Here is a 27,428-nt window from a genome sequence, read left to right as displayed (position 1 = left end):
CAATCTTCTCTCTTTAGAAAGCCACAAATGTGACATCTTTAAATCACTGAAACCGGTAGCCATGTTTTATTGTTAGTCCTTACTCAAGTGTAAAACTCCTACAGACATTCAGAATAGCATAAACTCGGTGGCATTTAAGTAGACTTGTGTCTTGCACCTAAAGACATGAAAACACAATGTTCTCAGATATTTTGAGGGCATAAACTTCTGCAACTTATGGAGGCAAGTGCTTCAGTCACATGTTCTACCTACCAGGTTTTGCTTCTGGGGAGTTCAGAAGTTCTTCCAGAGATGGTACATAGGTGCTGGCTGAAGAGACTGACTCTGTGTCCGTTGTTTCCATACCTTCTCCCTCTTCCCTAGCTACAGTGTGCACATCGAGAACAGGAAGGTCAGTGTTTCGCCGTTCTCTTACGTTCTTCGTTGCTGGATTTGAAACAGCTGGACCTGAAAGATATTTACTGATGTTTGTCATCAGAATGAAATCGGTGGGGTTATTTCATAGGTCTCAGATTGAGGAGCAGTACATAAAATAATCTTCAAAAAGCAGGGGCCAGAAAGGTGAAGAAAAGGGAGAAGGCCGGATACACACATAACATTTATAACAGAAAATACAGCCTTTCATCTCCAAATGTCCATTCCAATCAAAGCCTGTTTCTAAATCCAAACTTGACTTGCAGTTTTTATTTCAGTGACTATGAAACCTTCATGCAACTCTCCCTGAAGATGTGTTGTAGCTATAAGAGTGTCAAGTGTTTTTAATGCAAAACAGAATTAGCTTTTCTTTCAACCAGTCCTGTGGGAGGTGTAAATTACTCTGTTTTAATACTGTGTGCACTATGCCACTGATTCAGTAACATATGGAAAGAGTAACTTTGTAAACTCTTACTGCTGCTTGGCAAACATCCAACCACATCCTAATTAGTAAATTTACAGATCTAAAAATAGCACTTGAGCTTGAACACAGTAAAACTTAAATTAGAAGAGGGATCAAATAGCAAGTATACCAAACATCGTTAAAACAGGTTTCAATATGCTTTTCTTTAGCTTTCCCCTCATACTGGAGGCAGAGGTCCAGTATGCACAAAACGTCTGAGACAAACTAATAGGAAGAGCACTGAATATTTACAAAGTAATTTCCCTCCATCCGTTTGAAAACACAGGTACTACAGAAGAAATAACAATGATGCAGATTCTAGAACAGATCAGAACAGTTCCAGTTGGAAGGGAGGTACAACAACCATGTAGCCCAACTGCCTGACCAAAGCATGTTTTAGATTCAGAGTCAGGTACACAAATTTGTATCTAACCCAAGAAAACCTGGTATTATGACTGAGAGTTACCTCTAGCGCTTGGTTCACTCTTGAGTTGGAAGAGCTGAGCTTCTACTCTGGACAGTTGCTGCTGAAGCGTCTCTACTGTCTTCCTGTGCTCTTCTTGCAGGTTCCTGACTTGATCTCTGAAATTGTTCCGGAGAGCTTCGTTCTGGGCTGTCAGCTGACTCAAAGTCTGGGCATGCTCTGTTTTCATGACCATGTTCTCAGATTGTATTGTGCAGAGCCTGAAAACAGCGTACACAAAATGTAAGAAACAAACAGCAAAACACTATCATTTTTACATTTCAAATATATATTTCGATACATTTCAGTGGTTTTCCATTTTCATGTGTATTATTATCTCAGAATGACCATGCAACTTTTTTCCATTTAAACTCCTCTTTTTACAGGGAAAATCTAAGACTGAGAAAGTCACACTCATTACCTATTATATGAATAGACTCTTGATTTCTATTTCAGAACACAAAATTCAGACATCTTTGGAAAGTATTAGAGACTTTGGAAGTATTAGAGACTCTAATCTAATCTAATGGTCTAAACATTCTTAAATTGTAAAATTGCAACATGACTGTTTATAGTGTCATATAGGGCATGTCACTTACCTTATACTCCACTTCCTTTACCATTTATTTACCAAACATTTATGCAGGACTTCTGAAAACATAAGCTTCTAAGAAGCTAACTTTAATTTTTTTAAGCTTCAACTTCCAGTGCAAAAGAGGGTAGAAGAGTGTAGCTGTTAGCAAGAAAAACGTCAGTAACACATTGATTGTACTCGGTTTGGAGGTACTCCAGTAGCAGGACAAAATTGTCCCAAACTATTAAACAAGTGCACATATGGAAAGACTAGGCGTAGGACTTGCCTTTATAAGCATACAAACTTATATATAGCCAGAGTAGCAAAGAGCTAGTCTGAGTACAAGGGGAACCTACTGTGATACGGGTTGTTTCCAGAAAAATGCAGGACATTGCTCAAGTGTTAGGTATTCATGTGATTTTTCAAGAAGTGATAGAGATTTAACAGATTCCTTCCATTTCGTAAGAAATAGCACATTAAGATTGTGGCAATCAGACTTAAAAACCAGTACTTTCTGCAAGAAAGGCACTTGGTGGACACAGGACTGTATATTTTGTCAGTGAAATTGTTTGCTCTGTATTTACCTACGTTATTTCTGTAATAGGAAACATCCATAAAATTTAGTTGAGCCGTCCAACCCAAACTTAGTGCTGAGCATTGAACTTAAAAGTAGTCAGTGTGCTTAAAAAAAATATTAATTTTTAAATCTGATAGTTAACACGTAGAAAGTTTGCAGAAGTCTCACATTCCCTGATTAGTTACTGCTTCATTTTCATTGCTGAAACTTTGATAGGCTGACGAAAAATAGCAAACAATCCTTCTGAAAATTCCTTTAACCTTCTCAACAGTTACGCCCTTTCTTTGGGGAGTACAATTATAGACCACTACACAGCCAGCCCTTACAGTTCACACAAAACAAAATATCTATGTCTATTTATCATACTTTTCACGGAGTTCTGCCTCTTTTGCAACAGTCTCTTGCAGCATCTTATTGTGTCTTTCCAGCAGGGTGTCATGTTCAGACTGCAACGCCTGGAGTTCAGACGCATTCATCTGAGAATTATGCTGAGCATCCTGCAGCTTAACTTTAAGTTGATCTACCACCATTTCCAACTGTTCTCTGCATGAGGAAAGAAAGAAAAATAATTCTTTTTTAATGCATGTTTATTTCAGAACCTATATATCAACAACATTCTGTATAGCTGATCCAAATTGCTTATTTATTAATGAAATCAATACAGCACCATGACCAAAATAATCTTAGAATGTGACTGCAGCAGAAACCATTAGGAAAGTTCTGATTGTGCTTCAATATAGGTTTAAATAGGCTTATCACATCCCATCTGAACTACTGGGAACACAATTATTGGGGTATAAAGTGTGACTGCTGCCACTTTCTACTTCAAGCTGGTTTGGAGGAACAAGACAGAAGAATAATAATATGTGAGATGCAGATGGGAGGAAAAATTTCTTCTTAAAAGTGGTGGAGGGTTTTTTGTTTGTTTAGGAAATGCATATCAGTTCAGTGAGACTGAATACAGGAGACAAATGGTGGGAGGAGATTTTGAGCAAAGGACCAGAAAGCAACATCAATCTGTAAAAACAGATAAACTGTGTTGCTCAGAAAGAAATCAAAATCAGATATACCAGGAGGAAAAAGTCTTAAATCACACACATTCTCCTTTTATGCTTTGTGTATCTATATATGCAGACATCTCCATTATCTCATGAACCGTACACCTCATTAACCCCTAGAGTCGATACTTGTAAATAATTTCTTTGAAAACTATTTTTCATCTGTTTATTGCTTGATTACTTGTCCATTTTGTTTCCAATGTGACCCTCTTTCACAAAAACCTAACAATAACAGAACTTCTTGAAATTCTGCAAAAAGACATTGGGACAAAGAAATGCAACTCTTGCAGTTTGCTTGCTTCAAAGAAAAGAAGGGGTAGATTTAAACAAAGCAAAACACAAAATCAAAAATCAAAAGCCAAAAAACCAACACACACACCCCCACCCCCCAAAAAAAAAAACCCACGCCAAAACAACAAACCCAAACCAACCATAAAACCGAAGTCCTCTTACAGAGCACAAGTCTCCCTCTAGTGGATTTTCAGCAGAAACTGCACGTACTGTTTCAAGATCTGTGTCAAAAATTGCTTTTGACATCTCATGCATAAACGCCCAGTCTGTCACCAATAACTTACACTGTCAATACACTATTAATACACTATAGAAACTGATCTACTTTTGCAGTGGGTTCAGACATTTTCTGAAGTGAATCTGAATTTACCTGGCTTATGACTATATTTGTATGATTTTCAGGGAACTTTTGGCAGTGTAACTTTTTTTCCCCCCAGGTCTTTCCTCATATAACAGCTGATAAGTATTTCATAAATCTGCTGGAACTGATGCCTGAATTGGGAGCCAGAGCTTTACCTACACTAAACCATTCCTTCCTGAAAAAGCTCAGTGAGCTCAGCTGAACTGTAACAATCCGCTCTTTTCTTCTTAGTTGGAAATGGCCCTTTGCTGCAATACTTTGTCAGAGAAAATTACATGCCCACACAGAAGAAATAACTAGTCTACACAGAAGACGCTGGCTAATTTCAGCTCATGAGAATCTTTTTAACACCCTACTTCTCCCTCTGACTGTAATAACAGGTAACCTACACAAAAACCGATGTTAAAAAAAGACAAATCAAGGAATTAAAAGCTAACAGTACCACCGCGGTACAAACTGATGATCTTCTGTTTATAAAAATAAAGAGATTTGGGTTTGTTGTTGTTTGGGTTTGTTTTTGTTGTGGTTTTTTTTTTTTTACCGAAGTAATTGGGGAAGCAAACTGCCTCCCTTGGAAGCACACTGCCTCCCCTTCTGATGTTTTCCTTATTCAAGCAAAGCGTTAAATAGTGGAACTCACTTGTTGGTCAGAAATTTGCAGAGGCAAGCACAGTAACTTGAGTACCACTATCCTTCTGTATGCACATAAAAATTATAGTTTTACCTTTCTTGTTTGGCTCCCTCAGATTCTGTTTGAGAAGCAGATTTATTCTTTTGCTGTTTTAGAACATTGTGAACACGGACTTTGTAGCTCTCGAATTCAGATGTAACAGACGCTTGTTCAGCCTATCACATAGAAAACAAACCCTTAAGAAGTTATGCTTTTGACTACTGCTCTCTTATTTCTCTAAAATGAAATGCACCTCACATTGAAAAAAAAATAAAGAACCACATGTTGCATTTTCTTCTAAGTGGATAATGAAAATCATATCTCTTGTAACAGATCATGTTTGTTTAGACTTCAATTGAATTATCATAAAATGTGAAACTTAAGAGGCACTGATTTGCAACATACCAGTATTAAAGAAAAGAAGGAATACTTGCAAATTCAAAAATTACATTTAACAGATTCAGAACCAAGCAGTTCTATCAAACAGCTTTAAATGAAGGCAAAGGTGAAGGGAAAAAAAAGGGATAATTCTGTTTTCCTTTTATACTACCCAGGTGACAAAAACCTAGTATGCCTTAAAGTTACACATAGTTTTGAGGAGTTAAGTCAGTCTTGTAATGGTATTACACAGCACAAGATATAAGATTCTAGTTGACTGTAAGGGTGTTTGGTGTGACTTCTCTTCTAAATTCAGCTGATACATGAATTCATGTGGACATACAGAAAATTACTTCACAACATAGCTACATCCTTGGCTGTACACTACACAGCAAGAATTATTCCCATCCTTCAAGTACTCGTGTATTTTTCTAAGAAAGCACAGATGCATGTTTTCATTCTTGGATCTCTAGGAGAAGCTCATGGATTCTTTAGTCATCCTTGAGATGACCAAGATGCTGTCATCTCCAAGAGGAAGATTTTGGGAAGTTTCTCTTCAGCTGAACTGGTGACTTGAAATTCCAGAGTGTTGACCCTGACCAGCCACTGCTCCAGCTTTTCTGGAGTCTGTAAGATTTGTGGGCATTTCTTTAAATGAATCCTTCTCTTTTCTTCCAGGCAAACTATGCGAGCTAGAATATTCCTAAGTCCTCAGGTACACAGCCTTAAAAGTCAGCATGACTTCTGCCTTCTAACCTACTATCCTTTGGACAGAATCTTCCTTTGTTAATAACCTTGTAATAATATCTATTTTTTTAGATGCAGGGCACCTAAAGAGGAAGGCTAATCTTCCAACAGCTTCAAGCCACGGCATCATGGAAGATGTACAGTCTGACTGGTTTCACAACATCAAGGAGCAAGCCGCCACGGGTAGGTGTTGTAAGTCCCTAGTTATGAAGAAGGCATTTGTAAAACCATGATCCATATCTACCAGTACAACTCAGGCAAGCCTCCTGTAGCAGCAACAAAAAAGTTAATCCATTTCAGTTCACCTTTTTCAAATGTAGAAATTTTTAAAGAGGCTGCATTCAACTGTTACTTATCTGCAGGATGCATACCTATCATACAAAAGGGTCTAGGGTGTGGGTGCATTCATGTCCATAAAGATCACCTTAACATAACAGTCCTACTGTATTCTGGATCTGTCTGTCTCCAGTGCAAACACTAGATTTCAGGAACATCTAACATAGTGTCATATGGACAAAAAACCCCAGAAATAATAAAAACCTCAGCAATAGTTTCAGTTTCACATGTAGCTCAGCTGCCAGTTAAGAAGCTGCTCACATAGCAGCATATCAAAAAGGTGCTTGCGAATATATTTTTCACAGTTTTGGTTTCTTTTTGAAGTGGTATCTACACTAACTGTTTTTACATGGAGCAAATTATATTCCTTTTCTGTTTGTTCTTCCCCCCTTTTCTTTAAAGGCTTCTTCCTGCCCCCCCTCCCCAATGTACACTTGCTAATCATCCTAAATGAACTCTGACTCCCCACTATCATCATGGGTCTTCCCTACTGGAAGTAGAAGGGTGCAGTCCAGACGTTCCACCACAAGTGATACACGACACCAGAACAGAGTCTGGCTTCTCCTCTATACCACCACTCAAACACATTAAGCACCAGGATAATTCCCAATTCCAGACAGACAAAAAGACAAGAGTGAAAGATCTGCAAAATGGTTTTAGAGAAGCAGACAGAGCTTGAGTAAATCTCTGTTCTGAAGTCTCTGAAATTACTTCTTGCACTACAGTACCTGGGCTGCTCTGCACTCTTCTTGCAAGGTTACAATTTTTTGCTGGTAAGCATTCAAGGTACGCTGGTGTTGCTCTGAAGAAGTTCGCAGGTGTTCCTGAACTTTATGCTTTTCTGATGTTAATACAGCCACTTGAATCTGAAAAAGTGAGTTGAAAACTTCAGTATGACAAGATTTTTTTCTTCCTTCTCCAAGGGGATGTGCCACCGAGCACATAGTATTCTGCTACCGTAACTTCTGCACAGAACTGGTGAATATGAAATTAAAATGCAATTAAAATAGAATAAAAAGTAGATGTGGGGATGTTGTTTAAAGAGAGAACTGAAGGTAAAATTACAGTGGTGGGGTGGTAGCATTTAAGAAAGCTAACCCCTCTCTCTTCCCTTCCCTGCTACCTTTCATTACATCCAATCCCTATTCTGCACAACTAACAAAATTTATACAAGTAGACAACACTTAAGATTTTGGCTGATGATGTTGCGTTCTTTTGTTTTTAAGCTGAGCAACTTCCATTTTTAAACGAATTATTTTAAAACGTACCCCAGTTACAAACTTCGAACTACGCAGTCCTCTCTTTTGGTGGAAAGGGAAAGGAAAGAGGAACAAGAAAGGGTAAACCTGTTTAAAGGGTAAACCTGTTTAAAGAACACCACAGGGGAAATATATGGGGAAAACAACAAACAGAAAAACTCATTTAAGAAGAAGGACCAGTAACCTAGTAATAAAAACAACTTTTTCATTCTTCAGCCTATATTCCATCTGCCCAGTACGAATTGCACCCTTGTTACTTAAATAAGAAACCTCTAATAAAGAAGTGAAGTTTCTTGCCTTATACGCTTCCACTTGTTGTTGACTGGCTTCCAGTTCCCCTTTTAATGATGCCTGCAACATTAGATGGTCATTTTCCTGCATGATAAAATTATCTGGTTATTAAAAAATGCCAAACCTCTGCAACTTAATAATTCAGCTACCAGCCCATTTTTTAAAAATTAGTTTAAAAATTGAATACACAGTCATTAACATCTGGACTTACAGCCTGTTTTGAATCAGCCAGTTCTTTTTTGGTTTTCACCAGGAGTTGTTTTATCTTGGCATTTCTTTCCTCATCCTGTTGCATAGTTGACTGAAGTGACTCTAATGCAGAAAATAGCAGTTACATGCAAATGAAACTTCCCTTCCTATATTTCCTTAAAAATACTGGAAAATATTTAAGCAAATTCTGCAGCTCTTATGAAATCTGTCAAACAAGTAGCTTGCAGTAAGTTTAGTATCCTATTTCCAAGTATCACAAAGATCTTCAAATAAATGAAATTCTTTTAAGACTTACATGTAAGGATAGGAAGAAATGAAATTTTTAACCACATGCTACCTAGTAAAGTTTTTTCAGTGTGGTATGTCAGAATGAAAACCCCCGTCAGTCAGCCACTTTCAGAACCTAGGATCAACTTAATTGTGTAAGAAACACAGTTTCAGGCAGGCAATTTGGCTTTTATTTGCTGAATACAAGATCAAGTGACTGATAACCTAGTAAAGTTTCCCTTAAAAAGAAGTAATTTTGACTATGTAACTGTTTAACTTTCCCTGCAAACTGTACTCTCACTGATTGACTCAAGTTGTTTGTGAATTGTATTTTTTACCATTACTAACTATACCATAAAAGCTCTTGCTGTTTATAGTTTACTCACTTATTTCTTCCTGGAGGGTCTCTTGCTTCTGTTTCTGGATACCTGTCTCCTGCTCGAGATCTTCTATTCTGCTATCTTTATCAGTAATCTTCTGATTAAGTTCTTTTACTAGCCTTTCATAATCAGCTATTTCCATATCCATCAGTGTACTCTTTTGAGCATCCTGCAAGTTACACACAATGAAGTTACAGCTTACAATCTGCCTTGGCTGCTAAGAATTTTTTTTTTTAAAGTTATATTGCCCATCTAACAAAACCTTTATTACTATCCATATCCACAAGCAACACCCATTCAGCAGGACTCCATATCCTCAGTAAATAATCTGTTTTCAAACAAGAACCAGAAGCTTTGAAAAACCCGTTGCTAGTTTAAATGCTTTTACCAGTCGGTATTTTGCAGATATTAGTTTCTATCATCTTCAGTCCTAACAACAAGGGCAGCTTCTGAATAGTGCACCATACAAGTACCCCATACATCTGAATTCTACTCCTATTTCTACTCACGACAGGCCACATCACCCAAACTAAAACAAACAAACAAACAAAACCCCCAAACCCAAAAGCACAAATCAGCTCTCCAAACAGAAAACTAGGGGTAAAAACTCTCGTGTTTTCCCTTTTGCAAACCTTGGGTCTTAAAATCCTCAGAACATAAAGGGAGGCATTCAACACAGCAAGGTGGGCCAAAATCTTTGGTAGTCCATTAAGTACTAACATGAACAGCAACTCTACCTTTCTGGCCAGCTCTAGTTCTTGCATAGTTTTCTGCAGATGTTTCTTTTCCTTCTGAAGTTGCATCTGAAGCTCCTCCATTTCTCGGAGAGCACTACTATGTTCCTGAAATTTAAACACTTCTCAATTATGCAGTCCAATTTCAAATTAGATGTCAGCATCTTATTTACACTTACACACACACACACTTAGGTTGTACAAAGGCCAGATAAGAAAAGCCCAGAAGGTTATGAAGTGTTTTTCACATTCTATAACAATCCCCAATCTGCTTTAAGTGACAGTCTCACAAAGTTCTTTCAATAACAAGAAGATAAAGTATGGAACTTGTTCTATAAAAACACAGTTTACAAAGGTCTAACAGAAGTTACACCCAGTGAAAGTAATGCTTCAGGCCATTTGCCATATCTACAAAGTACTACCTTTGTTTTCTGTTCTTTTAGAAGCTTTTCAGCTTCTAGTTCTTTGTCGGCCTTTGCCTTGGCTTTTTGTATCTCCAGTATCTGAGCTTCCAGCAGCTTAGCATTACATTGCAGTGTTTCAACACGAGCCAGGAAGTCTTCATTAGCAGACTGTAACTGATCATGCTGAAATGATCATAGCGGAAAGATAAAAACATAAGCTGAATTTGTGTGTGACCCTGACAGAGATGATGTTGTTTATATTTAAAAAAATAAACCAAACCAAAACACTGATTTCTATCCAACTCCCTTACAAACACCACTCCTACAGATGAGTCTTGTCCCTCTTCATTGTTTTAAACCAGAAGAAGAAACAGCCTAAATTAAAGTCACCAGTACAATTCAATTATTTTGTTTAGAGTTCATTTGCCCAGCCTTCTGTAAGACGGCTAGAATTACAAGAAATCTGAAAAAAAGTATGCCTTCTGCAAGAATCACCTTCCTCCCACATGACTATTCAATGTACAAGTACTTATTTCTCCACTTTAAATACATCTGCTTTATTTATAAATAAATGATCATACCATTAATTCCATAAAAAAAGATTTAACCACAGCACTGCCAAGCCTTCAACGAGGTCACATCAATATATAGCAAGAACACCTCCTGTATCTGGGCTATTTTTACAGGGATTGTAACAGATTTAATTTTGAAATCTTCAGTGTTTTACTTTAGTCTCTATTATGCAGATTAAGAATGAAGTATAAGTGAAAGAAGCTGCCAATCACCTACACAGTGGTTTTATTTACAAAATACTTTCTAACAAACTTGAATAAATCAACACCTGCATAATCAGCAGAATATATGCTACTCTCTGCCATTTCTTCCTATGCTATTCACTACTAGCTTCCACCTAGGTGGATCTTCAGCATAATTATGTATGGGGCCTGGGAGTTTAAATCCTAAATCCCAAACCCATTTCAGTTAACTTTGCAAAAGTGTGCCTCAGAGCTGCTTAATTACTATCTCAGACTCTTCTGAACATCACTACAGTACTGCTCAATGCATCCTAAAGTCTCATCATTGTGAAAGATGCAAAAAGTCATAATTAATTTAGTATGTTTAAACACTCTGTCAATTAAATAACAAAACTACATTTTGTCTAAGAAACAGAAAAAAAAAACCCATAATACTTCATGGTTACTGTACTTTGAGAAGTGTAGGTATGAAATCAGAGAAACAGTGCAAGTTTGATACTTTGTTTTTATATCTGGTACATGCAGCAGAGTTATACGTCCAACCGAAGCCAGAGTTCATCGCCTGCTCTTTTCTGTGAGCTGACCTGGGGTGAATTAAACCCTTTCTATGAAAGTGCCAGACATTCTAGATATATTCACTTTTGTCACAGCCCAGATAAGATATCAGATGTTGAAAAAAAGCCCCTGAATTTCAAGTCACTACCTAAAAGGCACTTCAGTTATGAAACTACATAGCAACAATCAGATGACTGAAACTTAAGCTCAATAGGTAAAATAATTTTTACTGTAATTATTAACAGATCAGACACACACACAAAACTGACCTGCTGGGATAACACATGTAGCTGTCTTGTGAGGTCATCTATCTGATGTTCAAGATCATTTGCTCTGCCTTTTTCAGAATCCAGCTGTTCTCCTTGCTTATCGTATTCCATCAAAAGATTCTTAATGCATACAAACACAAAACCATCATTTTTTACAACATACATTGCATAAGTGTCTGATGTACAGAATATGCTTACTTTTCTTCCTAATGTTTCAGCATATAAGTTGTCTCACTGCAGTATCAGAAATATCAGAATGAAATGACAGCTATTGTTCCATTACAGGCTCTGGGAGAAACCATTTTCAATTCATGAAATTCTAGAATAATTTATGTTGGAAGATACCTCAGGGGGTCTACATTCAATCCCCTACTTAAAGCACCGTCAGCAGTGAGATCGGACCAGGCTGCTGAGAGCTTTTCCCTGTCAGGTCTTTCCAAGGACCTGCCTGCCAGGATGGAGATGGCACTACATCTGTGGGCAACCTGTTCCAAAGCTTGACCATTCTCATAGGGTAAAAATGTTTATCCACTTATCCATTTGGAATCTCTCATTTCAATTTAGGACTACTGTCTCTCATAGAACCATTTAGGTTGGAAAAGACCCTTAAGATCATGAAGTCCCACTGTAAATCTAACACTGCCAAGTCCACCACTAAACCATGTCCCTAAGTACCAGGTCTACACGTCTCTTAAATACTTCCAGGGATGGTGACTCAACCACTTCTCTGGGCAACCTGGTCCAATGCTTGACAACCCTTTTGGTGAATAAATTTTTCCTAATATCCAACCTAAACCTCTCCTGACACAACTTGAGGCCATTTCCTTTCGTCCTGTTTCTAGCTACTTGGGAGAAGAGATTGACACCCACCTCGCTACAACCTCCTTTCAGGTAGTTGCAGAGAACAATCAGGTCTCCCCTCAGCCTCCTTTTCTCCAGACTAAACAACCCCAGCTCCCTCAGCCATTCCTCATAAGACTTGTGCTCTAGATCCTTCACCTTCAGGGAGTGCTGACCAAAGAGAGAATGACTTCCCTTGACTTACTGGCTGTACCCCTGTTCTTGCAGCCCAGGATGCTGCTGCCTCCTTTGGTACCAGAACACGTATTTCTCATTCTCAGTGCACTGCCTACCAAAACCCTGAAATTCTTTTCAGCAGCCACATGGTCCCCTGCTTGTATCAAGGATTTCCTCTCTCCCACATGAAGAACTTGGCATCTCTCTCTATTGAGCTTCAAAAGGTTTCTGTCAGCCCATTCCTCACACCTGTCTAGGTCTCCCTCTATGGAAGCGTTGCCCTCAAGTCTATTGACTGTTCCCAATTAGGAATAAACTGAAAAGCTGATGAATGTGTACTCCATCACCTTCTCCAGGTCACTGGTAAACAGGACAGGTCCCAGCATAGACCCATTCAGTAGCCCATTTGTTATCGGCACCTAATACAAGCTATTAATTGCCGCTCTCTGAGCCAAACCATGCAACTATTTTTAAAATTTTTTTTTAAGCACCCATTCAGTGGTTTAGCCATTTAGATCGTAATGTCCTAGCATGGATATAGGAGTACTGTGAGAGAGCATCAAAAGCCTTCCTAAAGTCAAGATAAGTGACATCCACTGTTCTCCTCTCACCCACAACTCCAACTCTTTTATCACGGCAGGCAGTCAGATTAATCTGACACAATTTACTCCTTGTGAGTCAATATTGACTGTCCCCAGTCACCTGCTTCTGCTTCATGTGCCCAGAGATGTGCTCCAAGAGGACCCGCTCCCAGGAAATTGTTAGATTATGTCTTTATCACTTAAGGACTTCCTAACTGATCCCCAATTGAATGTACTTTGAAGAATTCACAAGGATTTATGTTTTGCCTCAGCAGCACATTGTTTGATATGTATGATGATAGATTTAAAAGGTTTAAAAATATCATCTAGTAGAAAGGAAGCACCTTATTTTCTTCTGAAAGCAGCTACACAGTTCTGTTACTAGAACCTTACATTTCTTGATTTGGGTACTCAACTGTACTGACATAATTTCTTTTGCCAAACATACTCGTGCAAGTAAATAGCAGTATATATCCAGGCTAGGCTTCAAAAGCAAAGTATTTTCTGTCAGTTAACTGTCTTTTGTAAATACAGTACTATTCTTACCTTATAGCTTTCAGCTCCTTGAATGACATCTTTCATTGAAGCAGACAACTGATCTTTTTCTGATCGAACCAACTCCAATTCTTCCCTCAGAGTCTGGACCTTATCACAAAGAAGTGAGTGTCATTAAAACAGAACCCCACATGCAGGACATTCTTCATATTAAGAAGCAATCAGGGTACCTCTTTTCGGCTGGCATCTAATTCTTTCTTTGCTTTCACAGCAACAACCTTAATTTTATTTAGCTTCTCTCCTTTTTCTGCAGATTCTTTTTCCAGCTTTCCTAAAATAAATAAATAAGAAAGTGAAAAAACACTCCTCCCCTCTCTCCAAGAGAGGAAATAAAACGAAATTCAAGTAGAACAGAAATACCAGTGTGACTTTGAAACAAAACAAAATATAAAGCAGGGGGAGATGTTAAAATGTTTCATTCAGTTAAGCATTTAAACTTAATTTGAAGCTAAACATCCAGCCACACAGACAGCTTAGGGAGTCCTTCCCTGTTTCTGAGGCTTCCACCACAGTTAATGTTAAAAGCTGTATTCCTGTTTACTTCTGCATACAGTTGTAACAACTCGGAACCATTTTCTTTCTAATGTATTGGGGTAACGGCAATGAGGCAACAGAGTTTGGGCAAAGTGTTGCTTTCCTCTCCTCTTGGCAGCCTTAGGGATTCTTACTGACATAATTATTTCCCATATTTTAAAAAAAAAGATGAAATCCACTACACTGTAGCCAAACGTACACAGAAAGAAAAAACCTTAAGAAATATCAAGTGGTAACTGACTTAAGATTGCTAACAATATTTTAAATCTCTAATGGAAGGAATTTTGAGAAAGTTGCATTGATATCTAATTCCCCACCTGCCTTAGCTTGTAGGAAATCCAGGACAATTATGCAGAGAAGGAAAAACTAACAATCCAAAACCCCCCAAACTGTTTACATAAGAGAACAGCGAGCAATATACCAATTTTTTCTTGAAGCTCTGCTACTGAAGACTGTTGATCAGTTTTCTCAGTCAATGTCTCCATTAAATTCTGTATTATAAACAAAGATATAAGAAGTATTACAATAATTTCTTTGTGATACCTGTTTTTCCCCTAACAAGCTACCAGAACTTTCAGCTACAGCTGGACTGTGTCTACGTTCTTACTACCAAGAAAGTCTTTATGTACAATTTCATATCAGCTTGGCAACTGAAAAGCATACTTATGTTGAAAGGAAAACATTCCAACCTCTAAACAGCTGCTTTCCATCCTGTCTGATGACAAAAAATGGGAGACCATTAATTCTGCAGCTGCCAGTTTTATGTAACCATCAATTCCCAGGACCTGAAGTTAGAAGCAGCTAATGCAGATTAAGCAGGAGTTTTGTTTGAGATAGAGTCATAGAAAGTTAGAAGTGAAAGATGATGAGGTCAGTTAGTCCATCTAGTTAAATGAGCACTTGGGCGTATTGATAGGAAGAGAGGTTCAAGCACAAACAGCTTTTGTCAAAATAGCATTACAATTGGTTTTGTTTGTTTTTGGTTGTTTTTTTTTTTTCCCCTGAGGGTCGGGTATTCTGAGGTGCTAGGAAACTCAGAAACATGTGCTTTCTAGAAGGGAAACTCACTTTGAGGCCAAGGGAAGGAAAAAAAGAAAAAAAAAAAAAAAGGAGAGAATTGAAAGTATTTTTTGAACCTTAATTCTGAAGACTTTTAGAGGTTTAGTCTGTATACTTCAATAACAAAATATAACCTTTAGAGAACTCAGTTCGTCTTTCACATTTCTAAGTTCAGTTTCCTTTTGTTCCAGAATGAAATTTAAGTCGTCTTGTTTTTCTGATCCTTTTTGCTGTTCTTGTATTTGACTTTCATAGAAAGCAAGTTTTTGAGTGATCTCTTGAATATTAGCTAAGAGGTCTTGATTTTCAATCCTTGTTTTTTCACTAGTATTCTTCAGCTCCTGGATATCATGTTGAAGTGCTGCTTTTTCAGACAACGCTCCTTCCAATTCTTCTCTCAAGAGATCCTTTTCTTTTTCAAAATCCTGAATCAGGGATCTATGTTCTGCATATTGAGCTGCATTTTCTTCCTCTAGTCTCTCAACTTCATGCTGCAAATTAAGAACCTGCTCCTCATTCTGTAGAGCAAGGCACTGCTCTTCTTTCATTTTTGCCAAGTATTCATTCATAATTTTTAATAAATTAAGAGAATCATATTCTTCATTAGAATCTGAAATGCTGGACCCCACTTGCTCAAGTAAGTGGTACAGCTGCGTTTTTACAATGGATCTGTGCACTTGTTCACTTTCAAGTAATGTTGATATATGGTCTTTTTCTGCAGTCATCATTTTTAGTTTCTTTTCTAAGTTTTCAGACTGCTCTTTCAACACTAACCAACTATGTTTTTCAGCTGTAATCTTTTCCAGCTCTTCACTTAATTTGCCCTTTTCCTGAATTATTTTCTTATTTTCCTCACGAAGAGTATATGCTTCAGATGAAAGGTTCTCTCTTTCACGTACCAGAGATTCAATCTGGTTTTCCAGTTGCTCTAGTGTTTGCACATTTTCACTCTTCCCAGTTAAAGCTTCGTTCAGTCTCTCTGTTAATTCCGCCACCTTGTTCTTCAGGTCGCTATTGTATTGGTTAGCAACATCTATTTCTTGCTGAAGTTCCTGAACTTTTTCTTGTTCTTGCTTGCACCTTTCCTGAAGGGTTTCTCTCTCTTCACCCAAGCATTTTACTTCATTTAAAATATCCTTGTTTTGATCAGTAAGAGCAATGATCTTCTCTTCCAGTTCTTTCATAGCAGTCTCTTTCTGGTCGATGGAGCTTGTTATTGTGTTATTCTCCTCCTGAAGGCTAACAATTTTACATTTAAGTTCTTCTACCTCTAGCAGATTTGATGACAATTTTTCTGTTTCTTCCCGGAGGCGATTCACAGTTTCAAGAAGAACATCCTTTTCATTGAAAGCAGCTCGGAGTTTCTGTTGCAGTTCACTGACATCAGAAGCTTGCTGTTGTCTCATTGATTCAAACTCCTGGCTGATCTTTCCAGCAGATTCCCCTAGCTCAGCCTGTAGGGTTTCCATTGTTTCTCTCAGGCTGTTGTAATTGGACACTGCTTCTTCTTTCTCCTGAGTTAGCTTTTCAAGTTGTTCTCTAAGCTCCTGCGTTTCAAAAACTAATGCCATCTTTTCGTTTTCAGAACTAGATAATAAAGTTTCATTTAATTCAGAAATTTCTCTCTTATGTTGCTCTTTCAGAGTTTGAGTTTCTAACTTATGCTCTTTTACAGTGGCCTCACAGTGCTGTCTTGCTGCCTGAAGCTCCAATTTTAATTTTTCAATTACACAACAGTAATCTTCTTTAGTAAGCTGCAATTCATTTATCTTAAAGTCCAAGTCTTCGCGCTCATGAAAGTACTCATCCTTTATATGATAAATTTCCTCTTCCAGTTTTAGTTTAACATTAGTCATGTAAGTTAACTCATCTTTTAATATACTATGTTGGGACTGGAGCTCTTCTAAGCTATGCTCCAGGTGCCTAACCTTTTCTTCCATTTTCACTTCTACACAAGGTTCTTGTTGTGTATCTACAAGATTTATCTTGCTTTCTACATTTTTATTTAAGACTTCTCTCAGCTGCTTCAAGTCATATTCACACTGGTCAGTATGAGCACACATTTCATCCTTCACATTTTTCTCTTTTATTAAGCGCTCCTCTGCCAAATTGTGCTGTAACTGATTTATCTGATTTTGCTTTTCTTCGTTTTCTTTAGATGATATTTCAATCCGGTGCATCAGCTCTGACACCTCTTCCTGATGGGCGATTTTTAATTTTTTAAGCTCTTCATTCAGATTATTGATTTCATTATAGTAACACTGAGAGTTGCTTTTAATAGTTTCTTGCAGATTTGTCACTTCTTTGGCTTTGTCTTCATTTGCAGCTTCCAACTGCTTGCTTAGACACAAAATTTGCTCCTCATAAGTAGATTTAATTCTTTGGACATCATCTTGTAGACTTTTAACTTCTTTTTCACTATCACGATGACATTCAATCTGTTCGACCAGCCCCATTTGTTTCTTCATTTGTTCCTCTAATTCCATTTTCAGCTTTGCCAAGTCCTCGTCATGTTTGCATTGTGCATCTGCTAATTCACTCTTCAGAGCTTTTATTTCTTTCAGTGAGTCAATACTTGATTGCTCCAGTTGCTTCTGCAATTCTTCTGTCTTAGCCACTGCAGCCTAAACAAACATGCAAGTTATTAAATACTGGTAGTTTAGCACACAGAATTTCCAAATAAAATGTTTACAATAATGAATTAGCAGATTTAGGAGTCCTTAGTTTTAAAAATTGCTATAGGACAACTGAACTCAGAAGACACTGCAGAGAGTACAAAAACATTTTCAGAATAAGAAAGGAAAACTAAGTCTTAAATCATGTTTATCAGCTTAATTTCACAAACTGGTCATGACAGATCTCATCTTTAGCAACTATTCTGCTAATGTATTAAAGACCAAATTACTTTTAGTGCATCAAATTCAAGTATCTGCGATATAACAATGTTCACCAATTGCAAGCAATTCACTCTTCACTTTATTATTAATTCAGATTACAGACATCATTTAGATGCCGTGGCTGACAGGCTTCTTCCTATGAATATCTGAATGTAAACTTCGTATTTCCCATAGAAAGACAGAGCTGATTGATTGAGGCCATCATGTATGTAGGCTACTAATGCACAAACTGAATCTTTTTTGAACAGCTGTGGATCTAGCTGGTGCATATAAAAGTTTTATATTTATTGTCAGCCCTATATAAACCATAAATTAGGGGTTACAGAGAAAATATGCTGTAACATATGAAGCCTTTACATTTTTTTAAGGTAAAACAGAACACAGGTAAGTGAAAAAAAAGTTTTAAGTGAAAGTGAAGTACACAACAAACAAAACTAGAAAATAAACATAGTTCTGAAATATTTTAGTAATGTTCTATTGCCCATTTCAGTACCTCTGCTTCTTGCTTTCTTTGAATATTTTCCTTCTTCAGAGCTACACACTGCTGCTGACTTTCAGCTTTTTCCAGAAGTACAACATCCAGTCTTTCTGTGAGAGCCTAATTTTAAGGGAGAAAAACCACTGAAAGAAGGGTTACTTAACAATGGAAGTCTGAACAATTTTTGAAAACCATAGGAACTCACATATTGGTCATGGCCTTTTTTAGCAATTAAAGAGATCAGTCTGATTTTAAAAATTACTGTAACGCACATATGACACATGTGGAACAGGTAGACTAGAACAATGATGTTGAGTAACAGGTTCTGTTCAAAAATCATATTTCTGATCAGCGATATTTTTTTATCTGGGGGGGAAGCTCCCCTTCTGTAGAAAAGAAATCTCCATCCAAATTTTTAAAAACAATTTTCCAGTTGATAAATTCCTCCTCACTACCAACTTTCACTTTCATACGCTGTCAATGACCCTTACTTTGAGAAAGACACATGTTCTTGCCACTTAAAAAAATTCCAGTTACTTTCCTAGAAGTATATCTTGTGACATGCAACTTTAATTATGTGTTTCTTATCTCACAGAATTACTGCCTCAGAAGTTTTCTAAATGGCTGAAGTCTTGCTGCAGTGATCATTCTAAAATAAACAAAAGCCTGTCTAACTAGCTACACAAGGAAAAACTCTTGTTGAGGAAACCGTACTATTCCTCACAGAACTGATAGTGTTTTCTGAAAAATGGAGTAAGGGTGCTGGGGGAGGAGGAAAAGAAGAGATTTTAAGAAGTCTCTTGAATTCCTGAAAATTGATTACATTCAATTTGAATAACAGTTTTAAAGCTACTTACCACGAATTATTTCTGTAGGTTTATTTCAGATAACATTATGTAATACATTAGAAACACATTACGTGTTCCTACCTGAATAATATCATCAGCTCCTCCAGCAGCTGCTTTAGATCTGAGCTCTTCAATTTCTTTCTCTAGTTCTTAAGAAAGAAGTATAGGAATTTCACAGCATGAATTGATGCTCCATCACAGTAGCAAATTACTAGTAAATCCAGTGCCTAACAACACTCCTCTTCAAATCAGAGGTGTCTTTTACTTCATGAATTTTTCTTTGTTACTGAGTGATATAAAGGGCTAACGGAAAGCGAACAAACATTCAGTACTACTTGTCCAGTCCTGACAATTAGCATGGTTTCCTGAGGAAGTGAAGCTTCCTTGCTTGGGTGGAGGGATAACAGATAGAACTTAAGACAATCATTAAAAAAAAAACCAAAACAAACCTCTTATCTATTTCATGATCAATTTAAGCCAGAGAAAAGATATTGAGTTCCTGCTCATTCTCTAAAAATAGGCAGCAGGTAGAAGAACAAGATCTTATTAATAACCCCACTGAGGAAAAGCCTAGTATAGCCCGTCCCTATCCTTATTGTTTCGCCAGGCAGCTACCAGCAGTCAGCATAACTGTAACTCCAAACACGGGGAAGTGACACCAGTCCAAGTAGTGGGTTACTGGAAGAAAAGGGACAGCAGAGACGAAAGGGACAGCACATGAGAGCACAGATTTACACAGGATACTTTTAGGTAGTTAACACAAAATTTTGTTTGGTATATTTTACAATTTCTTGTTGGAGAAGCAAATGATTGAATATAAAGTAGCTAACTATTTTAAAGAAGCCACTGTACTCTATAACAGTGCTAATTATGCAAAACCTATCAGAGATATTCTCCCTCCCATATGCTTCCTGAAAAGCAACAGGTATCTCAGCAACCAATAGGGAGAACAGACAATGACAAGTCCCACTTCAGCTCTGGCACAAGCTATATCGTTCCATTGTGCCACTCTGCCACATCAAAATTCATCTAATACCTGACAAAAGCAATGTTTCTTTTCCTTCCCTCCCTTGCTCTAAGAACTTCAGTCCTTACCCTCCCAGAAAAAATAGTGAAATCGCAGGGAAAAAAAAATATCTAGGATATTTGCCACAAATTTAGATATACCTAGCAAAAATTTGCATTGATATTAGAAAAAGTCAAATAGCAGCAAGCATTAAGGCAGAAATAGTTCTCTTTCCAGTAAGGTACCTGTACATCTTGACTTCACTTTTTGTATAAGCATCATTTGCTTTTTTGCAAACTTGATGAGATCTTCTTTGGGCAATGTGTCCAGCTGTAAAAGAATACATATTATAGAAACCAGCTTCCTCTAACCCAGAGGTAAACAGAAAAAAAGAACATTTTAGCATCCAACTTCCATGAAGCTAAATTTTAGGGCAAGAAACTGTCTTGCCACACATTTGCAAGAACGCTAAGGGTCCAAGTTACCGCTGTTGTGTTATTTCAAGTGCAATAACAGATAATACTCCTAATTCTGTACTTTCCCAAAATCATTCTAGAGCGCACAACTGGGCAGCATCCGTTAGAACAGAAAACTCAGCTGGGAAGAGTTACAATTCAGTAATATAATTTGAACAACATTTTGAAAATAGCATGGTGACCTAACCTTGACATCATTTAAGTTTACTTCAAACATATGCAAAGAAGTCTGTGTACATTATGAAACAGACCACTGCCAAACTGGATGCTGCCAATATTTTATCAAGTATTATGACAGGAAGTGAACACACCAATAAGACATCTTTTTCCCCCTGTTTTCCAAAACACCTTAGCCTACTGTTTGTAAATCAATTTTTCATGAAATCTGGAAGACAGGAAATTGTTTAAAAATACCTTTATGTCTTCCTATTAGTCACAGCTTGCGTGCTAAGCTGTAACCCTTTCAACTACTGCTGACCAAATAAATTAGATTTGCGAGGTCTGATTACCTTTGATTTGCCTGATCCTGGTGTGACAGAAGACGCCACCATCTCTTGCCCAGCATCTTGTACCTGCAACAAAGTAAAGCACAATCTGTGATAACTGATCTTTAACACAGAACACCAAAGGAACTAACTGGAAGTCTGCAAACACTGAATATACTGGGAGCTCAAGAAAAAAAATTTAAAACATATTTGTAGAACTAGTCAGAAGGATAAGGGGGAAAAAACTGATGGAGATCTACTGTGATTAGTCCAATACAACAGCAGAATAGAAAATTCCCGATTTCCAAACCAGTATGATCTTATGATTCCATTAGTGAATGGGCATCCAGAATTGATACAGTACTGAAAAATCTTTTTGTTTACAAGAGGTTATAAAGGAGTGATTCACTATCTTGTTCTTAGAAGACAAGAACAATGCCATAAAAAGACACGAATAAAGGTATGAACGAAAAACCCAAACTTCTAGAGGAGTAGCGGTTAAATCAAACTTTGGGAACTTCTGAACCACATATAGTCCTCTACTTTTTTTCTTTCTTTCTTAAACACAGTGGTTCTCACTAAAATTACTGGCCTAACCAATGTATTTGAAAAGACTCTGCGAAGCCAGGGCTCTGTTGAAGAAAATACAACCCCAATACATGTTGGTTTTTGTTTTTTTTTTTTTAAAAAAAAACCCACACTGGCTAGCACTAAAAGTGCTGGCCTGACAAACAGACTTCAAAAGGCTGCAAATTCTGGGCGCTCTGTTCCTAACATCCATGCATAATGCCTTCTGCTGTAAACTTCCACAGATCTAATCTGGCAGACTCTATGTTACTTTGCAGTGGTTTATATGAGAGATGTTTACCTGTACTTGGAAAATTGAAGAAACATATGTAACTAAGATGGGGCAAAGAAAAATGGAACAGACACTTCCAATATCTTAAGGGTAACATTTCCAAGCTTTGACGTTTACCCTGCTTTTTCCTTCATGCTATCATGTGTGTGTAACAGTGAAGCGGTGTGTGTATAAATATTTATATTTTATATACATTAACTTATTAAATATTTATATTAAAAATTGACTGTGTAAATTTATGGAATGTAAATGTAATTTTATGTAAAATAAATGTAAATGTGTATTTTATATATTTATTAGATATTTGTTTATATTTATATGTGTATATATACACACATAAATTTTTTCGTGTGTGTATATGTATACACATATACCTTCACTTCTATTTTGCTACTGTCTTTATTATGACAAAAAAACCCTTTATAACAGAAACTAAGGAAAAACCAAATTGGATCTAAGCACTACTAGAATGAAGAATCACTAAAAGTGTAGAGAGAACGGCTGATACAGATAACAAGGAAGGCCATCATTAGGAATAAGAGTTCAAGTACAGACCAAGGACAAAGGCGGTTACAGTTATCTCCCTCTGTATCACATGGGCTAGAGGTTTTTGGAGGTTTTTTTGAGCTGGCAACAGAAAACTTATTAGAAAATAAGGTGCCCATTAAACATAAATACAGTATTTAAAGAAACATAACAAAAAAAGCTATGAAGTTGAAGTGTCAGATTTTCTTAGTACACAAAACTTTTGTCAACATTTACATTCTTAATATTTAATCACTGCAAATAGCAAAATACTGTCACTGCAAGCAGTAAGCTTGCTTACGCAGTATAATTAAGTACAACAAATTGTACGTACTGTTTAGAAAATGATAGCACATGTCTCTCCATACTACAGTAAGGTCAGATGAATCTACATATTACTTTTACTCTCCTTAAAGCTAATATGCACAGAGGCAGAATCATGTATCATGTAAGATGATACATTCAGTTTCGCTGTTCTGGTAACAGAAACCACAAGCAGCTTGTGTAGAGGGCTTGACCCATTTGGATTAGAAGAACAAGGAGGAAAATGCTTACTAAAAAACCCTGAACTTTTCATTGGCTAGGTGCATCTGACCTGTGAGTCAGTACACTTACAAGCACAACACAGAATCCTGCAAGGATTCTCACGTTTTTCTTCCACCATTCTGAAAACATGGTATGCTTCCATACTTTACTGACATGTTGTTTTTTAAAATTTCAAGACTAATTTATCTACATCAAGGTGCTTCCAAGCCACAGTTTAGCATGTTCTGTGTATTTTAATTGCTATCTACCCTTTACTTTTGTAATAGCTAAACATATTCTTAGAAAGCTTAACTGCTGTATAAATGCATTATATAAGTCTTTGATGCTAACTGTCATTACTGCAAGGACCATTGTGAAGTGGTTTTCTGAGCAGTGTGCAACTTCTAGACATCGCCGCCTCTAACCATACGAAGTCACATCAAAACACATATTTGATTTGTGACGGCTTCAGCAAACAGAGGCGTAGTCAGAACGCGCGCAGCTCAGAAACCACCAGGAGAGTTAATCGCACGTGTGAATTTTAAACTCTTCAACGTTGCCTTTGGATTTTCCTTGGTGGTTACGAAAGCGACATCAGATACATATTATACTTCAGTGATTTTGTTTGCTTGTGCTGGTGGGTGTTTCATAGTTGGCGTACTGTTAACACATTGGTTCAGCTCGGTAGGAAAGGAATGCTTGTTCACTCGTGGGTACTTTTTAAAGAGCAACCACTCAACACGTCAGTGAACGTGCAGAGGTACGTCACCTGAATGCTTCTCCCCCTCAGCCAGCACCGGCGGACCTCCCCCAGCCCGCGCAAAGAGGATGACGTCCCCCCACCTTCTACCAGGAGGCACTGAGCAACCCCCGAACCGCAGGGCAGGGCCGGGGCGCCCCCCCCCGGCCCCGGATCGTCCCCCCTCGCAGCTGCCGCCCGAGGGGGCTGCACCACCCCCGCCCGCCCCGCTGGCCCCGGAGAGCAGCCGGCGGCGGGCCCTGAGGCGAGGGGCGCCGCCCGACAGTCGCGGCCGCCCCGCTGGCTGACGGTCCCCCGCCAACGGCGGCGCGCGGAGGGGGCTGCGCACGAGAGGGGAGGGGGTGGGGGAGGGGGTGTGGGGGGGGGGGTGGCGCACATCTCCCCCCGTCCCGCGTGCTGCAGCCCAAGGTCACGCGCCCCCTCCTCCCTCCCACGGTTCTCCTGTTCCTCGGCCGCGCCGTTACCTCCATGGCGGGGCCGGCTGACCACAGGGACGGGGAGATCGCGGCGCCGCAGCCCCTGTCAGCGCCGCTACATCCTCCCCGACCCGCTTCCGCCTCCGTCATCCCCGCACGCCCGTAACGCAGCGCCTCCCCGCCCACGAGCCGGGTTAGGCAACGTCCGTCACATGAGCCCCGCCCCCGCCGGGGCCCGGCCCCGCCCCTTGGGGGGAGGAGGAGCAGGAGGAGGGGGAGGCGAAGACAGGAGGGCGGGCGGGCTGGGACGTGGTACGGCCCTTCTGGGCAAAGCTGGGGCGGGTGTGGCCGCGACAGGGCTGCGCCCCGCCATTTCCTATTCCTGAGGGGCTCCCGAGGGGCCCGCGCTGCTGCGGGGCACCTGGCGGTGCGGGGAGCCTGTTATTAGGCAAGTCTGTCCCTCGCTGTCGCCATAAGGAGGGTGTGAGGTGAACAGCTGTGCGCTCAGGCAGGCACTTGAGGATTTGGGGTCCTGCTTTTGATACCTCGGTGGAAGCACAGAGTGATTAAGTTGTTTATCAAAAGCCGGATATGAGGGGCTGTACCAGAGCAAGTAGCAGAAGCCAGGTGTTACGGCTTGTAGTTCTGGTTTTTTTCTTTAATTAAGAGCTGCTTTTATGGCCATCTGGGTAGGTGTTTGAGGGGAGCGATACCTACTTCAAAGTGCATACATTTTTTATTGTAATCATGCATGCATTTTGATAGCGCCTGAATTATTTTTGACATTTTGTGATAAGTAATTGATTTTTAATGAGAAGTTGCCTGGGAGAAACAATTTAGGCATCTTATTCTATTTATGGTTCACCGGATAAATATTGAATATCACTGAATTAATTATGATGTCTTGAGAGAATATGTATTATTTTAGTAAAAAAAAAAAAAAAAAGAGTCATGTTAGTAAAAATGCTGTTGTTGGAAGAGTAATTCGCATTTTTCCAAGTCTGCTTATTGTCACTCTTCTTTTAAAATTCAAATTACAAAAAGCAGAAAGATTCTTCACATAACGTCAGAAATTATTTCCTTTGTCTTTTTATCCCCCCCAATCCATTCACTGGACATTACATATATTTATTGTATATTGTAATAGATGCAGGTACACAACTGGAGCAGGAGCATGTGGTTGTCACAGAGGTTGCTGGCAAGGAACAGGTCTCCCTAACCAAACCAAGACGAGCTGTTTTTCCATTACTTCTATTCTTATAGAAGTATTCTTTTAGAAGCCCCACAGGGCACTGAACAGATTAAATCTTTCTTTCCCCATCCACTTTGGGAGACTCTGGACGGGGTGCCTACACCTGCATTGCCGTGATCTAACATGGGGGTTGCACACAACTTCAAGAAAAACCTTTCTAGATACGGTCCTTCCAAAACCATCCTGCGGCAAAAGCTTTTGACTCTATGCCATACTGCACTGCTTTGTCCTTCCAGGTCAGTCTCCGACTGAAGCTGGATGTCTGGAGAGAATGCTGTAGGAAAGCTTACTTTCTTTTGTCTTTTTGAAAACCCCAGAAAAAACAATGTTTCATGTAAATTTGTTCTTTACTCCTGTCCCCAGAAAATATATCTTTTGATTCAACTCTTGGGTCATCTCATGACTTAGCCTATGAGGAAATTGATTTTGGAGATCGTCCAAGGCAGATACACAAAGGGTTTTCAGGTGTGTTTGTACTGAAGACAATGAACTACCGGCTCGCTCGTCACAAGCTCTGTGAAATTCATTGTGACTAGGGAGCACTCAGCCCCTGACATAGCTCCCTGCTCCTGTGAGATACATATTTGACGGAGCCAACTGACAGGCCAATTTTCCCCTCCTGCCCCCCTCCATTTTATGCAACAGAATTTAGGTGTATTTTACAACTGAGGTTGTCTTGACGCTCTTTTATTCTGGTCTTGAATTGGAACAGCAATTGCAAACCATCCTGGTTAGGGAACGGTAGAAGAATTTTAAAAGTTTCTAGAATAACTAAAAGAAAAATGATTGAGGGTTTTGAGTGTTGGTTGTTTCAACTTGTTACAATAAAGTACAAGTTGCTCCATATTTTGTGGGAAAAAAATGTCAATTCGTACCTGCAATAGTCTTACATAATTTTCTTAAAGAGTTTACGGATCGTACGTCTTACCCATCCAGAAGGAGCCATTAAGTTGATACATATTGCATGCAGCTAATTTGAGACAAGATAAGTGAGAAAAACAAGAATAATTTATATGCTACATATGTATTCCATGATTTTACTATCTTTGTAAAAGATAATTAGTCTTTTAAAATAGCGTTCTTTATGTAAAATAGGTTTGCCAAGATATTCATGGGATGTGCTGGGACAGAGTGTAACAAACTTTAAATCCTGCTTTTGTTGATAAGCGAAGTCCCACAGGGCTATGATTAGCTCTTACATCAAGGCAGGGTACAAATGCTTGTTCACTGTCGTTGCAATTATTAGACCTGCAAGAATTTTCTGAAGAGCGCAGAATGAGAAAATTACTGTAATTTTGCAACTGTGGAATTTGTTTCCAGCGTACAAGAGCTGATGCTTTAAATACTTGCCACTGTAGAATCTGCCTTTCCAACAGGTTCTGAAGATCACAAACTCCCTTGCTTGCGAACCAGGCCGGGCTGGTCAGCATTCTTGCTTTGAGCTAGTTTTATGGCTTTTCTACATGCCAAATTAGTATAAAGCAAGGCACGGTATGAATTTACAGTATGTTAACTATTTTTCTTTGGAAAGTGAAAGTATTCTCCCTGCCCCATCCAAATGAGCCATAATTCTTTGACTGACTATGGTTATTCTGTTGAGTTGTGTTCGGGTCCAGTAGGATCCGACTGGAGAGGAATGGTAGAGGCTACAGATACAGTGAAGAAGTTAGGGAAGTGCAAAAGGGGAGGCTAATCTGAA

The 27,428-nt window shown here is 38.7% G+C and overlaps 1 protein-coding gene across 1 annotated transcript in view; it reads right to left on the bottom strand.

The window, feature by feature from the left end:
- GCC2 (GRIP and coiled-coil domain containing 2) overlaps window positions 1–24,674 on the bottom strand; it is a 31,268-nt gene extending 6,594 nt beyond the window's left edge. Inside the window, exons 1-20 of the mRNA XM_064439637.1 lie at window positions 24,526–24,674; window positions 21,417–21,479; window positions 20,677–20,761; window positions 19,507–19,574; window positions 18,593–18,697; window positions 15,337–17,826; window positions 14,565–14,634; window positions 13,780–13,880; window positions 13,601–13,699; window positions 11,457–11,576; window positions 9,896–10,060; window positions 9,477–9,581; window positions 8,746–8,908; window positions 8,094–8,194; window positions 7,889–7,966; window positions 7,061–7,198; window positions 4,926–5,047; window positions 2,858–3,034; window positions 1,344–1,561; window positions 253–447 (exon numbers count right to left, since the gene is read on the bottom strand). Coding sequence (XP_064295707.1) covers window positions 253–447; window positions 1,344–1,561; window positions 2,858–3,034; window positions 4,926–5,047; window positions 7,061–7,198; window positions 7,889–7,966; window positions 8,094–8,194; window positions 8,746–8,908; window positions 9,477–9,581; window positions 9,896–10,060; window positions 11,457–11,576; window positions 13,601–13,699; window positions 13,780–13,880; window positions 14,565–14,634; window positions 15,337–17,826; window positions 18,593–18,697; window positions 19,507–19,574; window positions 20,677–20,761; window positions 21,417–21,479; window positions 24,526–24,627 — 4,765 coding nt within the window. The 5' untranslated portion in view covers window positions 24,628–24,674. The remainder of the gene's footprint in view (window positions 1–252; window positions 448–1,343; window positions 1,562–2,857; window positions 3,035–4,925; window positions 5,048–7,060; window positions 7,199–7,888; window positions 7,967–8,093; window positions 8,195–8,745; window positions 8,909–9,476; window positions 9,582–9,895; window positions 10,061–11,456; window positions 11,577–13,600; window positions 13,700–13,779; window positions 13,881–14,564; window positions 14,635–15,336; window positions 17,827–18,592; window positions 18,698–19,506; window positions 19,575–20,676; window positions 20,762–21,416; window positions 21,480–24,525) is intronic.
- Between the last annotated feature and the right edge of the window lie 2,754 nt (window positions 24,675–27,428).

The sequence above is a fragment of the Phalacrocorax carbo genome, chromosome 1, assembly GCF_963921805.1.
Source record: "Phalacrocorax carbo chromosome 1, bPhaCar2.1, whole genome shotgun sequence".
NCBI classification, from domain to species: domain Eukaryota; kingdom Metazoa; phylum Chordata; class Aves; order Suliformes; family Phalacrocoracidae; genus Phalacrocorax; species Phalacrocorax carbo.
This window is presented reverse-complemented; position numbering and strand designations above follow the sequence as displayed.